The 13,791-nt window shown below is 50.6% G+C and overlaps 8 protein-coding genes across 8 annotated transcripts; 6 read left to right on the top strand and 2 right to left on the bottom strand.

Annotated features, from left to right (window-relative positions):
* Nucleotides 1–55: 55 nt before the first annotated feature.
* On the bottom strand, nucleotides 56–1,500 carry dph1 (2-(3-amino-3-carboxypropyl)histidine synthase; the record flags this gene model as incomplete). Its single annotated transcript, XM_057108592.1, has 2 exons — nucleotides 56–1,215; nucleotides 1,287–1,500. 2 exons carry the CDS (start codon nucleotides 1,498–1,500, stop codon nucleotides 56–58), a joined length of 1,374 nt encoding a protein of 457 aa, XP_056953693.1.
* A 178-nt stretch (nucleotides 1,501–1,678) lies between these two features.
* On the top strand, nucleotides 1,679–2,819 carry N7533_011941 (hydroxymethylglutaryl-CoA lyase; the record flags this gene model as incomplete). Its single annotated transcript, XM_057108591.1, has 2 exons — nucleotides 1,679–1,930; nucleotides 2,004–2,819. 2 exons carry the CDS (start codon nucleotides 1,679–1,681, stop codon nucleotides 2,817–2,819), a joined length of 1,068 nt encoding a protein of 355 aa, XP_056953692.1.
* Nucleotides 2,820–3,118: 299 nt separating this feature from the next.
* Nucleotides 3,119–3,538, bottom strand: N7533_011940 (succinate dehydrogenase assembly factor 4; the record flags this gene model as incomplete). The annotated part of the gene is made up of 1 exon (XM_057108590.1): nucleotides 3,119–3,538. One exon carries the CDS (start codon nucleotides 3,536–3,538, stop codon nucleotides 3,119–3,121), a length of 420 nt encoding a protein of 139 aa, XP_056953691.1.
* Nucleotides 3,539–3,820: 282 nt separating this feature from the next.
* Nucleotides 3,821–5,398, top strand: N7533_011939 (acetylornithine transaminase; the record flags this gene model as incomplete). Its single annotated transcript, XM_057108589.1, has 3 exons — nucleotides 3,821–3,934; nucleotides 4,017–4,256; nucleotides 4,331–5,398. The coding sequence occupies 3 exons, from the start codon at nucleotides 3,821–3,823 to the stop codon at nucleotides 5,396–5,398; spliced, it is 1,422 nt and encodes a 473-aa protein (XP_056953690.1).
* A 486-nt stretch (nucleotides 5,399–5,884) lies between these two features.
* Nucleotides 5,885–7,442, top strand: N7533_011938 (battenin family protein; the record flags this gene model as incomplete). The annotated part of the gene is made up of 3 exons (XM_057108588.1): nucleotides 5,885–6,029; nucleotides 6,090–6,859; nucleotides 6,969–7,442. The coding sequence occupies 3 exons, from the start codon at nucleotides 5,885–5,887 to the stop codon at nucleotides 7,440–7,442; spliced, it is 1,389 nt and encodes a 462-aa protein (XP_056953689.1).
* Nucleotides 7,443–7,838: 396 nt separating this feature from the next.
* On the top strand, nucleotides 7,839–8,663 carry N7533_011937 (YdcF family protein; the record flags this gene model as incomplete). Its single annotated transcript, XM_057108587.1, has 1 exon — nucleotides 7,839–8,663. One exon carries the CDS (start codon nucleotides 7,839–7,841, stop codon nucleotides 8,661–8,663), a length of 825 nt encoding a protein of 274 aa, XP_056953688.1.
* A 2,061-nt stretch (nucleotides 8,664–10,724) lies between these two features.
* N7533_011936 (putative lipase) lies at nucleotides 10,725–12,722 on the top strand (the record flags this gene model as incomplete). Its single annotated transcript, XM_057108586.1, has 1 exon — nucleotides 10,725–12,722. The coding sequence occupies one exon, from the start codon at nucleotides 10,725–10,727 to the stop codon at nucleotides 12,720–12,722; it is 1,998 nt and encodes a 665-aa protein (XP_056953687.1).
* Nucleotides 12,723–13,421: 699 nt separating this feature from the next.
* N7533_011935 (uncharacterized protein) lies at nucleotides 13,422–13,698 on the top strand (the record flags this gene model as incomplete). The annotated part of the gene is made up of 2 exons (XM_057108585.1): nucleotides 13,422–13,528; nucleotides 13,560–13,698. The coding sequence occupies 2 exons, from the start codon at nucleotides 13,422–13,424 to the stop codon at nucleotides 13,696–13,698; spliced, it is 246 nt and encodes an 81-aa protein (XP_056953686.1).
* Nucleotides 13,699–13,791: the final 93 nt, after the last annotated feature.

Below are 13,791 nucleotides of genomic sequence, written 5' to 3'. Positions count from 1 at the left end.
GTATATACTTTTTGATATTCTTTTAAATGCATCCAACACTGGACTGATCAACCATCTAAGCGGCACTGCAAGCGGCCTGCTCTGGCTTCGTTCGACCAAGGCCTTCTTTAGCATAGAAGTCCATCGGGTAAACGCCATCGTTCTCCTTGTCCCAGTTCTCACGGACGCCCAATGCAATAAGTGCTTCGTAGGGTGTCAGCAACGGGCGCGCAAAGGCATAACCCCAGTCGATACTCAAACGTGGGCAAGCAATTTGAACCCAGCACTCGACATCAGCCATTGACGCCAGCTTGCCGGGAAAAATCTCGCTCAGTAACAGATTCACTACCGGGATACCTCGCTCAGCGAGATGACGTTCAATCATGGCCATTGTGTTGGGGTTTCCTTGACGACCCAATGATCCCAGAATAATTCCCCACTTTTTGGCAGATTTGGCGGTGTTAATGGCATCGCGTCGGATGGTGTGCATCTCTTGGTGGTCGTAGCTCTCACGGGTCAGCGTGCGGGAGTAAGGGTCGTAGCGGTATGCAGGGATGGTGGGGTTGTGAATCATAGCAGATTCAAGATGAAAGCGACCGTCACCGAGATAGAGAATAACATCAATATCGGTGTTGGAAAGCTGAGGTGATGTGCAGCCTAGAATTTCACCCTTGGAGAGTGGCATGATCTGCGGGACCACGACCTTGAAGCCCGTCCGTTCTAGAACTGGTTTGAGACCGTGGAGGGTTGCGTTGAACTGAATGGTTCCCACTGTCGCGATAGTTTGGCCGGGCCGGAAGTTTCGCTCAAGGGTCGCGATCAAGTGGGCAGTGTCGATACTGATATCGACGAAGATATAAAGGGTTTTGATTTTGGTGACATCAACGGGGATCAAGCAACTGTGCGCATAGTGAACTAGCAGATCACAACCAAGCGCTCGCGCAGTGTAATCATCAATGCAGCAAGCACCGTAGGTGACATCGCCCATGATCAGAGTCTCGATGCCGGGACAAAATTGCGTCAAGATGTCGGAGATGGTTGTAGCGAAGATTAAGAGACCCTCGGGAAATTGTAGGGCTACTCGTTTGGCTCCGGATGTGCGCACACGATGAATGGTCTTGGGGATTTCGAAGGAGTAATTCTTGGGGAGTAATTCAATGGCTGCTTGGATTTCCGGGTCGTTCAGGATCTCGGGTGGAACTTGGTTCAAGGTTCGAGGCGTACGTCGGGGAGCAGCTGTGGAAAATAAACTGTTAATATCACCGAATTGAAGGTCAAGATATATAATTTTGACAAATTCTTCATACCTCGCTGCACAGATGTAGACTCGACATCTTGCTGGGAACCGGAGCCTGCATCCTTCTGAGCCTGAGCATCTGCAGTGCGTCGACCAACAAACCGCTTCTTTGGCTGTCGCAAAGGACTTGTCTGAGTGGTAGGATCCTCCATGATTGAATCAATGACAATGAAAATGACAATGACAAGGAAGTGGGATGATCGCAGGAACCCCGCGGCTTTCATTTTTTGCGGTGGGGCTGATAGCGCTAGTCCCAGAGAGGGAAGGCGCTCTCCAACTGATGCGGAGTGATCACACCCACTCTCTCCTCCTCTCGACTTACTGCTACTTACTCTCTACTGTTGGTTCCTTTTTCTCCTCCTTTACCTAAACTCGACAGATTTGACCTTCAAGGCTTCCACAATGGCCTCTCGTCCCCGTTTACGTCTGCTTTCCACCTTCCGGGCACCTCTATCTACCCGCCGCTTTGCGACCGAGTCGCGGTTAGCCTCGGACCATGTTCGCATCGTTGAGGTTGGCCCTCGTGATGGTCTACAGAATGAAAAGAAGGCAATCCCAAAGGAAACAAAGCTGGAGTTGATCGAGAAGTTGGCCAAGACAGGTGTCACCACCATCGAGGCAGGTTCATTTGTCCCCGCTAAATGGGTACCACAGGTATAGAGCTCTCGGCGCACCTCGGTCGTATGAGGGGATAGACTGACTGATCTGATATGTATGGGAATCATAGATGGCAAGCACCGCTGAAATCTGCGAGCACCTTCTGACATCCCCACCCCCATCTCAAAACACAACAATCGCATACAACTATCTGGTCCCAAATATCAAGGGACTGGAAAGCTTGGTGAAGATCATGGACTCCACCGGCGTCCCTGCTGATGCACCAGGCTCCGCAACCAAAGCCGCTACCACCACCGAAATTTCCCTTTTTGCAGCCGCCACAGAAGCTTTCTCTAAAGCCAATACTAATTGTACAATTGCCGAGTCTTTGGAGCGCATCAAGCCAATCGTCGCATTGGCCAAGACAAAGGATATCCGAGTTCGTGGCTATGTATCAGTTGCTCTCGGATGCCCTTACGAAGGCCCGGAGGTGAGCCCAACCAAGGTGGCGGATATCACGGCAACCCTCCTGGAGATGGGTGCCGATGAGGTCTCGGTGGCCGACACTACCGGCATGGGGACGGCACCCCGAACTGTGGAGCTTCTCAAAGCTCTCAAGGCTGCGGGGATTGCCAACACCGACCTGGCGTTGCACTTCCATGACACCTACGGACAAGCCTTGGTGAATACTATTGTCGCACTGGAGCATGGTGTCCGTATTTTCGATAGCAGTGTTGGAGGCCTGGGAGGATGCCCGTATTCCAAGGGTGCCACTGGCAATGTCTCCACGGAGGATCTGATTCACACCATCCACAGCTTGGGAATGCATACGGGTATCAGCCTGGAGGAAATGTCGCAGATTGGGTCATGGATCAGTGGTGAGCTGGGCCGCATCAATGATAGTCGCGCGGGCAAGGCTACCTTGGGTCGGCTGTCAAAAGTTTGAAGAGCAGGCGTTCTGTCATTACCATAATTTATAGCCATTCCCCACGCGTTTTTCATTCCAGGATATGTTTCACCCTTCGTCTCACCTGGGCAGAATACAACAATCGCATGCAACAATTTTGCGAGAAATAACCCATGTTTGTGACACAGGGCAATTCGGATTCCGGCCGAGTCAATTATATGTACATCACTGGCAATTGATCGAACCATTTAAGATATGCAGTTAAATATGATCAGCGAGAGTGGGGAAAGAAGTAACCAACGCCAGCCGTATGCAAGTCGACACCATGTAACATCCAACTAGAAGTCGGTCACACGTCCACCATAACTCCAATCTCCACCAGACCCCCATCGCAGTGGCTCGTTCTTGGGCCCACCAACTTCTCCTGTCTTTGGATTCTTCTCGCCTTCAAACTCGGGCTTTACACCCCTAACTGCATCCGGGTGCAGCTCCTCGCCATTATCGTTGACTTTGGCCTCGGCTTGCGGAGATTGGTTGACCTGGGGCGTCGTGAAAGCACCCGTGGAGCGGCGCTGAAGCTCTTCGAAGATCTCTTGTTCCTCCTTAGGCAAGCGAGGAGGGGCCGGGCCACTCTTGAATCCAAAAGAAGGTCTTTCGTCCTGGGAAGTGCGCAAGACGCGGGTGGTGGACAGCGGACGGATGGCGAGTCGGCCGGAGGCGGAGGTGAGAGTAAACGTGCGGCGCATGAGGGAGGCCATGGCGAATCAACTTATTGAGGGATTTGTGAAGTCTGTGGTATTGAATGGGACCAGAGGGACGAGAGAATAAGAGAAGAAGAGGGATTTGCTCTGCAAATGAGAAAGAGTCGCGAGGGGCGCTTCCGTCGGGAGTGGCGCCGATCCGGCCTGACTAAAGCCGATCGTCGCCGACATCGCCTTTTTTTGTGAATGACTCGACTGGACTTTAACTCGACTTGATTCCTCCCTTCTTCCTCTCCCTCTCGGACCTCACGACCAATTCTCCCTATAACCACCGTGGTCATGTCTGTTCTCCGTGTGGCTGCGCGCCGTCTCCCTCGCGCCTCTAAGCTGGTCGCTTCGGTTGAGTCCCCGCTGCAGCGACGATTCGCAGCTACCAGCGCTGCCCAGGCCAAGGTAGGCGCAATTGCTGTAATTGACCGATAATATTGTGCTTGGGTCTTGCTCTTGTGTTCAGATATAACTAACAGTCGAATAGAAGGATGTCTCCCTGCCAAACCCCGACCCTACCTCCGACTCCGTCACCGTCAAGTTTGTCAACGAGCGGGCCCCATTCATGGTGCCGACCTATGTTCGCCCGGCTCCCATGATGATGAAGGGACAGGGCTGCTATCTGTGGGATATGGAGAATCGTCGCTACCTTGATTTGACCGCTGGTATCGCTGTCAACTCTCTTGGTCACTGCGATCCTGAGATCGCTAAGATTGTCGCAGAGCAGGTGCGCATTTGAAAATGAGTCACGACAACTTTGTACAAAGCCAATACTGACCAGGAACCCTTGTTTCAATCTAGGCCGAGACTCTTATCCACGCCTCTAACCTCTATCACAACCCATGGACCGGTGCCCTCAGCCAACTGCTGATCAACCTCACCCGCGAGTCGGGTGCTATGCGTGATGCTTCCCAAGTCTTCATTTCCAACTCTGGCACCGAGGCCAACGAAGCTGCCATTAAGTTCGCCCGCAAGGTCGGCCGCACTCTGGATCCCTCCGGTGACAAGCACGAGTTTGTCTCCTTCAACGGCTCTTTCCACGGACGCACTATGGGCGCCCTCTCCGCGACCCCCAACCCCAAGTACCAAACTCCCTTCTCGCCGATGCTCCCCGGTTTCAAGTACGGAGACTACAACGATATTGAGCAGCTGCAGACCCTCGTCACTGATAAGACTTGCGGTGTGATCGTTGAGCCCATCCAGGGCGAGGGCGGTGTCAATGTCGCTACCCCCGAGTTCCTGGTTGCCCTGCGCAAGCGTTGCGACGAGGTCGGCGCTGTCCTGATCTTCGACGAGATTCAGTGTGGTCTGGCTCGCACCGGCTCTTTCTGGGCCCATGGCCACCCTTCCCTAGCCCCGGCTTCCGGCGAAGCTGCTCACCCCGATATTCTCACCTCCGCCAAGGCGCTTGGTAACGGTATCCCCATCGGTGCTACTATTGTCTCTAGCAAGACCGTTGCCGACCACATCAAGGCTGGTGACCACGGAACTACTTTTGGTGGTAACCCCCTGGCCTGCCGTGTGGCCTACCACATTGTGGCCCGTCTTGCCGACCCTGAACTTCAAGCTGCCGTCAAGGAAAAGTCGGCCATCTTCCACGCTGGTTTTGATGCCCTGAAGAAGAAGTTCCCTGATGCGATCCAGGAGGTCCGTGGTCGTGGTCTTATTCTTGGTCTCCAACTCACCCCGGCTGTGTCTCCTAAGGCCGCTGATATCATTACTGCCGCCCGCGAGCGTGGCATGCTTATCATCACTGCCGGTGATGGCTGCATCCGGTTCGTACCTCCTCTGACCATCACCGAGGAGCAGATCAAGACCGGTCTCAACATTCTGGAGCAGGCTCTAGATTCCGTTGTGGCCAAGTCTTAGATATGCCTTGGGTAGTGTTTGGTTTGGATGCCGCCTCCGACATGTGTTTGATATACCATTTTTTCCCTTTTTGATGAACATGGGACGAGCGTATATTCCCAGTGTGTGATAGTATATTGCATCTTGTGTGCATATAGAGTATTTAGATAAAAGCAGCTATTGATTGATCTCATCTAATCATTCTTGTATCTCGTATCTCGTATTTCTACAGAGTAGCCCCAGAGTGGAACTGCCGACGACACGCGTTCCCAAAGTTGGCGGTGGATCACCACGCCGCTCCCGCTCACTCGAAGGTGGAGCTGCTTTCCTGATCACCTCCCTTAATCAGATATGATGAACGCCCCCCCTACGACGCAAACCATGGCCCTAGACTGACCTCATAGACGAAATTTGCTCTGCTCTCCAGGGCTATTCCTATTATTACTTCTCTTTTCTCTGCCTTTCTTCCCTTTGTAGTCTTTACCCTCACGCGACCACCTGCCGCAAATGCCTCGCCCCACGTCACTCCACGATAATTCACCTGCCACAGACGTCACTTCAACATCTTCACGATGGACTCGTCTGAGCGATAAACTTAGGACAGTCTTCCGCGGCGCAGACCCGCGGGTCTGCGCCGCTTTCTGGCTGTTTGGTGGGTGTTCTATCGTGCTCGACAGCTCTTCAACATAAGCACCCCGCTGACACTTCGCAGGCCTGGTCAACAATGTCCTCTATGTGATTCTACTATCCGCAGCGCTCGACCTCGTCGGCCCCGATATCCCCAAAGGCCTCGTCCTCCTTGCGGATATCATTCCCTCCTTCGCAACCAAGCTGATCGCCCCGTACTTCATCCATCTGGTACCATACTCCACCCGGGTCCTAATCTTCGTCTTCCTCTCAGTCGTCGGCATGCTCATTGTGGCTATGAGCCCAAGTTACACAGATGGGGGAACGATCGCATCCAAGGTCGCCGGAATCGTCCTGGCGAGTCTCTCAGCTGGAGGTGGCGAACTGAGCTTCGTCGGACTGACCCATTTCTACGGGCCGTTCAGCTTGGCCGCTTGGGGGAGTGGAACCGGGGCCGCTGGCTTAGTCGGTGCGGGCGCATATGCCCTTGCAACTTCGGCCCTGAATATATCGGTCCATGTGACTCTCTTTGCCTCTGCGCTTTTGCCGAGTGTCATGGCTCTTGCTTTCTTCGTTGTTTTGCCCAGAGCGCCTCTACAATCGTCCGGCCCTGCGGCCGCAGAAGGGTCTGGGTCTGGGTCTTACTATGCCGTTGAAAGAGATGAGCACCCTAATGAAGATGAAATGGACGTAGATAGACACAACGAACAGGATGACTCGGGGGAGTCGCAGGGACTTCTTGCTGTCTCGGCGCATTCGGATACTCTCAAATCGGTGCACACCGCAGATTATGGTACTTGGTCAGGGCGCACAAGAACGAACCTGCGACGTCTGGGGAAACTTTTTTTTTCCATTGTAAGTATATCTTACATTGCAACCCCGCAACCCGAACCTCCTTCTTGTATATAGATTCTGATTGAACTGTTCTAGCATGCTCCCACTCCTCGTGGTCTTCGTCTCCGAGTACGTGATCAACCAAGGCGTGGCCCCAACCCTCCTATTCCCACTCTACACGACACCATTCAAGAACTTCCGCGCTTTTTATCCGGCCTACAACGCAATCTACCAAGTCGGCGTTTTCATCTCTCGCTCCTCAACGCCCTTCTTCCGCGTGCATCATCTCTACTTACCCGCTATTCTGCAGATGGTAAACCTAGCCATCTTGACTACCCACTCCCTGTTTAACTATATACCCAATGTGTATATCGTCTTTGCTATCATATTCTGGGAAGGTTTACTGGGCGGGTTGGTTTATGTGAATACATTTGCGGAAATTGCGGATCGTGTACCGGAGGAAGAACGCGAGTTCTCGCTCGGTGCGACGACTGTGAGTGATTCTGCGGGTATTTGCATTGCCGGTTTCTTGAGTATGCCCTGGGAGGTGTTGCTTTGTAGGTATCAGATGATACATGGGCGGGAGTACTGTCGGCAGGTTTGATATATGATTTGGATCTTTCTGCCTCTTTAGCCCTACATGGTATTTGCTTAGCGTTTCAATGTCATGAGAGAAATCTTTTTTTTTTTCAGTTTAACCCTCCAACTCCCATCAGTAAGATAAGGACGGCCGGGGATGAGGGAAGTGCCACTGTGAGTGGGAGTGTGTCAGGGTGAGTGGTTCTGATTGGCATAGAGAAGTCAATGAGGGGCAGATATCAGATCGCGGTCCACCGGGTTGACTTCCTTTTTCGGAGCATCACAACATGAACTTGCATCTTCGAAATTTTATCGACCCTCAACTCACCCGGCACAACGGATATTAGCAAAAAGAGTTGGAGCCAGACTCCGGAACATTACGAAACCTCAAAAACGTATACATTTTTTTTCTTTCAACAACATGGCTCCAGTATCGGATACCACTGCCACGGATATCAATCTTTTGGCCAGATTTTTGAGTGATGCCCAACTGCAAGGCCTATCACCCGCGTCTTGCAATCCGGTCGACTGTATCGTCATTTGTGCCTCAGCTGTTCTCGGCCAAGCTGATGCCCTCTTCGCCGCACTTGCTGAGCGACCATCACTCGCAAAGTACCTCGTATTATGCGGGGGTGTTGGCCATTCGACGGAATTATTGTATGAGGCAGTTCGATCCCACGAACGATATTCAAAGATCTACGATGAAATCCAGGGACTACCCGAAGCGAGGGTCCTCGAGCATATTTTGAACACTTTCTTCGATCAAGCAGCGATCACAGCTGGGGGATGCCGGATTCTCATCGAGGATCGATCTACGAATTGTGGACAAAATGCTTCTTTCACCCGGAAGGTCCTCGACGATGCGGGAGTCCAAGATTTGAAGACTTGTGTCATCGTTCAAGATCCTACTATGATGTTGAGGACGAGGGCTACCTTTGAGAGAACCTACGAGGATGCATTGTGCAACGTGTCGTTTACCAGCTGCCCTGTAATCGTACCACGGGTCGAGCTGGATTCAAATGGTTCTTTGGTCTATAGTTCAAGTGTAGATTGCTCTGCTGGTATTTGGACACAGCAACGGTTTCTTGATCTTATTCTGGGGGAAATCCCTCGAGTGAGAGACGATGAGCATGGTTATGGCCCAAAGGGACGAGGATTTATCTCCCATGTTGATATACCCGAGGCGGTTGAAGAGGCATGGCTTCGTCTCGTGAATACTGTAGGCAATTCAAGGCAGATGAGATAGAAGTTTTAAAAGGTGGTTGCGAGTGTCACACGTCACGCGCTCTATGCGCATTAGTTAGAGTCTTCGTCGCCCGGCCACGTGACGGACGAGATATCTCCTCCCCTTCGGGAAAAAATACATCATCATCTTCTTCTCCACCGTGTTGCAGACAGTAATGTCATTAGAGCGAGTGACCAATGGCAGGTGCCTTATCCACATTAACTCGGTTTGGATATATGGTACACCGTCGTTCTGAAATTAATTCGCCCCGTGGAACTTGTTGGAAGGAGATGTTTTCTAGTCCGAGCCTTGTCTGCAATTTGCAGGATATTTTTTGTCTTCATACCGAGTTACCAGATGGGCATTAGTAATATCAGGTGATTTCTAAGCTCCAACCACCTTTTTCATGTCAAATCCTTCTGCCTGTGCAAAGTAGTAGCCTCTTTGGTTTGAAATGACTCTTTTCGGGTGCTTTTTGTCTCGGTAGTCGCAGTTGAAGTGTGTATGACCAAAAGCCCAGACCTTTACGGCTGCGCTCTGCCAGCAGGGCTCGTCAGCCAAATCAGTCATGAATCCCGAAGAGATCCGGCTTGTCGCATGCCTAGGGTCGACGGCAATTTCGTTGGTGGTAGGGCAGTAATGAGTCAATACGATGACTTTACGGTCTGGTTCTGATGTTGAAATGTATGCAAGCTGATCATTCAACCACGCTAGATCGGCTTAATGAGCTTTTTAGTGGTCTTCGATCGTCCAGTCTTCGATATGATACAAGTCGTTCAGTCCGAAATTTACATTTTCCGCCTGCTCCTCTGAGATTTTGGAGAGAAGTGTACATCCGAGTATAGTGATAGTGGAAGAAATATCATATCTCGTTTGGTCAAGGATGACAAGTTTGGTAAGTGCTTGACCCGTGGAGATTTCGATCTCATTCTTGAAACTATCAAGCCTTTTCTTTACTTGAATCCAACTGCTCTGATATGATTCATGATTACCAAAGATCAAAAATACTATCTGGAAGACCTCGAGCTGACTCTGCAGGGAGGTAAAAAAGCCGTCGTCTTTGACATATCCGATATCGCCGAGGAGGCACAACTAGGGAGCTTGAGGGGTAATTTGGAGGACATCGTACTCGGCGGGAGATTCTAGGTCAAGGTCGTAGAGTAGCTGGAACCTTTCCTTATCATTTCACATGGTGGATTGAGGAATTGTTTGTACAGCTTGCAAGTGTTGTGATGTGCGTTGACGCGTTGTTGATTGTGCCTCTGTAGGGATGTTTCACGTGACCTGCAAGAGATCGCAACCAAGCGAGGCCAGTGGAATGGCATCCACGGTGATATCTACTGTATCTAGCTGATCCTGGGGATTGTATGACCTATAGGAATGAATGTAGTGGTTGGCTCCTTCGTTCAAAAAGTCAGCTGATGTCGTCACTGGCATGTGATGTGTGGGGGCCTTTCACATGTTAAAATGATCAAAGACAACGCATTTTTGTTCACTCTTCCGCTTCTTGCATTCTCTTCTTATACGTGACTTTCGAATCTCTTGACTTGTTTCGTATATCTTCCCGTGTCCGTTGGTGGTACAAAGATCGCTTTCCCCGGAATTTACGGGTGACCAGTGCGGGTGGAAATGATAGGTACAACTTGAACCCTCCACAATTTCCCCAGACCCCCCCAAGAAAAGTCCCCGCTAAAAAGGTATCCGGCAGACCACGTTTTAGGGAGACCATCTACCCGATTTCGAAAAATCCAGGTCTTTGCTGTGGTATCTTTCTGGTCGGTATATCTATTACGGTATGAATTTGATACGCCATCCCTGATACAACATCTCGTGCTAGGCTGATTTACAGACAGAGCAAATAAACATGGCCCTCCCTTCATAAGATCCATCTCTGCCCGGTTTACTGGCAAGTTGACCAGCTGGCAAACAACCGTGATTATCTTTCTCTGGCTCTATCTAAGCCGCAACTTCGCCAAAATTGTTGGTCTCGAATGCCCTGAGCCATTAGCAAACTTGTATTCGCGATCGTTCTTCCGCGCAACATGGATCACAACGGGACTCGATGCGGGATTCTGGACAGCCATGTCGATCAAGCCCAAGTGGCTACGAGATATTGCCTCCCTGGTCTTCACCGTCTACTATCTGATCGCTGCCGAACAAGCGGATGAGAAGGTTCGCAAGGTCCGGGCTACGCTAACCCTCGAGCACTTACGTGTTTCATGGAATAAAGCAACTACGCCATATCTCTGGGCGATGGCAAAATTACTTCGTCCTCGACTAACCCACTATCCGGCCCGGGCAATTCGCATTCCGCGACCAAAGCACTCTGTTCACAAAGATCCCGTCAGTGCATGGCTTTACTTTGATGGACCACTAAGTGCGTTGCGCGACCAGAAGTGTCTGGTCTTGGATATCCCGGGTGGCGGATTTGTCGCCATGGGCCCTCGAAGCTCCGAGGATAAATTGCTCTCTTGGGCGGGACAGCTGAAAATTCCAGTACTAAGTGTCGATTACAAAAAGGCACCAGAATATGCCTACCCCTACGCACTCCATGAGTGCTATGATGTCTATCATACCATCATGGCTACGAATGGGCGTTGTTTGGGGATGAGCGGGTCAGCACGCCCACGCATTGTCGTGACTGGCGAGAGCGCCGGTGGCAATCTTGCAGTTGGGATGACTTTGATGGTACTTCAATCGGCTATGGCTCAAGGCTGGAGAGGGGAAGAAGTACTACCACAACCCGATGGTCTGGTATTGGCATATCCTGCACTTAACGTGAGGGTTGAAAGTTGGATGACTGATGAGCAAATGTCCCTGATCCAAGATAAGAGTACACGCCAAACAAATAGCGGCATTCTGCAGAGGAAACAAGATCAGTACCGGAAGCTGACCCCCTTCACTTCCCCTGGGCATTCGGTCGAAGACCTGACAAAGCTCTCGCCAGAGGAAAAGCAGAAAGAAGACGAAAACAATGTCGCCGCAGAAGCTTCGAAGGCACTTCGAGACAAGCTCAAGAAGAGTGAGGAGATCAATGGGAAAGCTGTTCAGCCCAGTGAAGACCAGGTCCAGCCACTCAAAACTCGTCTTGCTGTTTCGTCAATGATATCATATGTCCACGATCGAATCTTGACGCCAGAAATGATGCGAGCTATGATCATTCTATACATCGGGCCCCACCATCGCCCCGACTTCAACACGGACTTCTACCTGTCACCCGTTCTTGCACCTGACGCTCTTCTAGCAGCGTTTCCAAAGACTTACATCCTCACGGGAGAGCGCGACCCACTTGTCGATGACACTGTTATCTTTGCCGGACGACTTCGCCAAGCAAAGCTACACCTTTTCCATGAACGTCAAGATCTTGGTCTCGAAAAGTCTCAACGCCAGTTCAACGAGAAAGACCATGTGGAGGTTTCTTTGATCCCAGGAGTTTCTCATGGCTTTATACAAATGGCTGGATTTTTCCCTGATGCTTGGAAATATATCAATCGCAGCGCGAAGTGGATCGAGTCTATATTCGAGTCGACGGATCTCCATGAATCGGAATATAGTCTCCTTCAGCTATCCCACGCATCCAACACCGCATCCGAAAAGCGGAAGGGACCACACAAGACGAGTTGGCAGACGAACGGTCATTCTAGACATCACTACCGGAATCTGACAGGGGAGTCTTCTGCAGATGAGGATAGACCTCTGGAAATGGGCTTGAGCAAGTTGACAACGCTTCCTGAGAATGAGAACCCTAGCGCGAACTCCAATTTACTCGCACGCCGGAAGATATCTCGGTCATCATTTTCATCTTCCCAGCTCAATGGTGGCCTTTCTAACCTCGATGACAGCACAGGTAGTGGGAGGGATTTCTTGGCAAAGCTTAAGAAGCTAGAGATGACTGCCAACCACGATACCTTCCATCCAGATGAGGTCAGCAGTGCTCCCGAGAGTCCATCCGTGTTCCGCCCGCGAGGTAAGAGTATAGCTTCACTGGATAGCGAAGAGGATCTGCTTGATCGGAGAATGAACGGAATCGCTGGTGGACTCATGGGGCTGGGCGAAGGAGCTCAAACTCCAGGTCTTTGATAGAAACGATCTCATGACTTATGAATTACATTTACATCTACTAGAAATTTTAAGCAATGAAACATGACATTAGGCGTTATTATTCTGCATATAACCCTTTGTATACATAGCTGGGTATAATTCACCCGAGCGGATGGTGATCGTCTGCCAAATAGCGTCCCCAAGGGTTGGCATGTGAAATACCCACTCCCTTGCATGTGAAAATGGGTCGGAGATGCTCCGCGCGCACATGCAAGTCAGGATTCCTGTATTGTAAATTACGGCTGCCCAGCAAATATGTATGGGGGTATGTAATGAATATTTAGTGTCATTAGCTCCCAAAACCTCACGAAAACCGCATTGGGCGTCTACTAATCGACCCCAAATTAATTCTCTCGATATCACCTGTTACACAACTCGAGATCTTGGCCTGAACTCACATAATAAGTGATGTAATTCGTATATGGAGAATTTTTAGCGCTCTATTTGTATCAAGGGAATTATGAGACATCTTTTTGAGAAAGGTTTTCATTTTGACCCGGCGATTCAAGACTGCCTCAGCCCTAAACAAAATTCCTGCATCGGGCATTAAGGCCTACCTTCCTCGCCATCCTTTGTGTAGATAACTTGCTCCCTTCACCACCCAACAATATCACCGATATCCCCATCTATCATCTCCTGGCAGGACTTGAATTAGCAGCTCTAAATATATCTGGAATCATGGACCCCTTCGAATCCGAATCCGAATCCGAGGGTCTTGGCTTCCGTGATTCGGATACCTCCCGCGACCAAGACTGGTACTTCACGATGCACTCCGACCCCAATACGTTTATCACGAGCTTGAAAGGCATCTTTAAGCATGGATAAGATCGCCCCGACACTCGAGGAGCTCGAGTCGGCGTTGTTGGGTGTTGTTGTTTACAAACTGTCGTCACAGAATCCCGCTAAAGACCAGTCAGTTTCGAGTTTGGAGCCAGAAAGAATCGGTCTCTTGTAGGCACTTGAAGTGGATCCTAGTCTGCAATAGAAATCGGGTCTTACCAACATGAACGCCTGGGCAGATCGCCCATCAAGATACGACGATTACGAA

Source organism: Penicillium manginii (assembly GCF_028828005.1).
Source record: "Penicillium manginii strain IBT 31320 chromosome Unknown utg000009l:1.0-3297300.0:1.0-3298630.0, whole genome shotgun sequence".
NCBI classification, from domain to species: Eukaryota; Fungi; Ascomycota; class Eurotiomycetes; order Eurotiales; family Aspergillaceae; genus Penicillium; species Penicillium manginii.
This window is presented reverse-complemented; position numbering and strand designations above follow the sequence as displayed.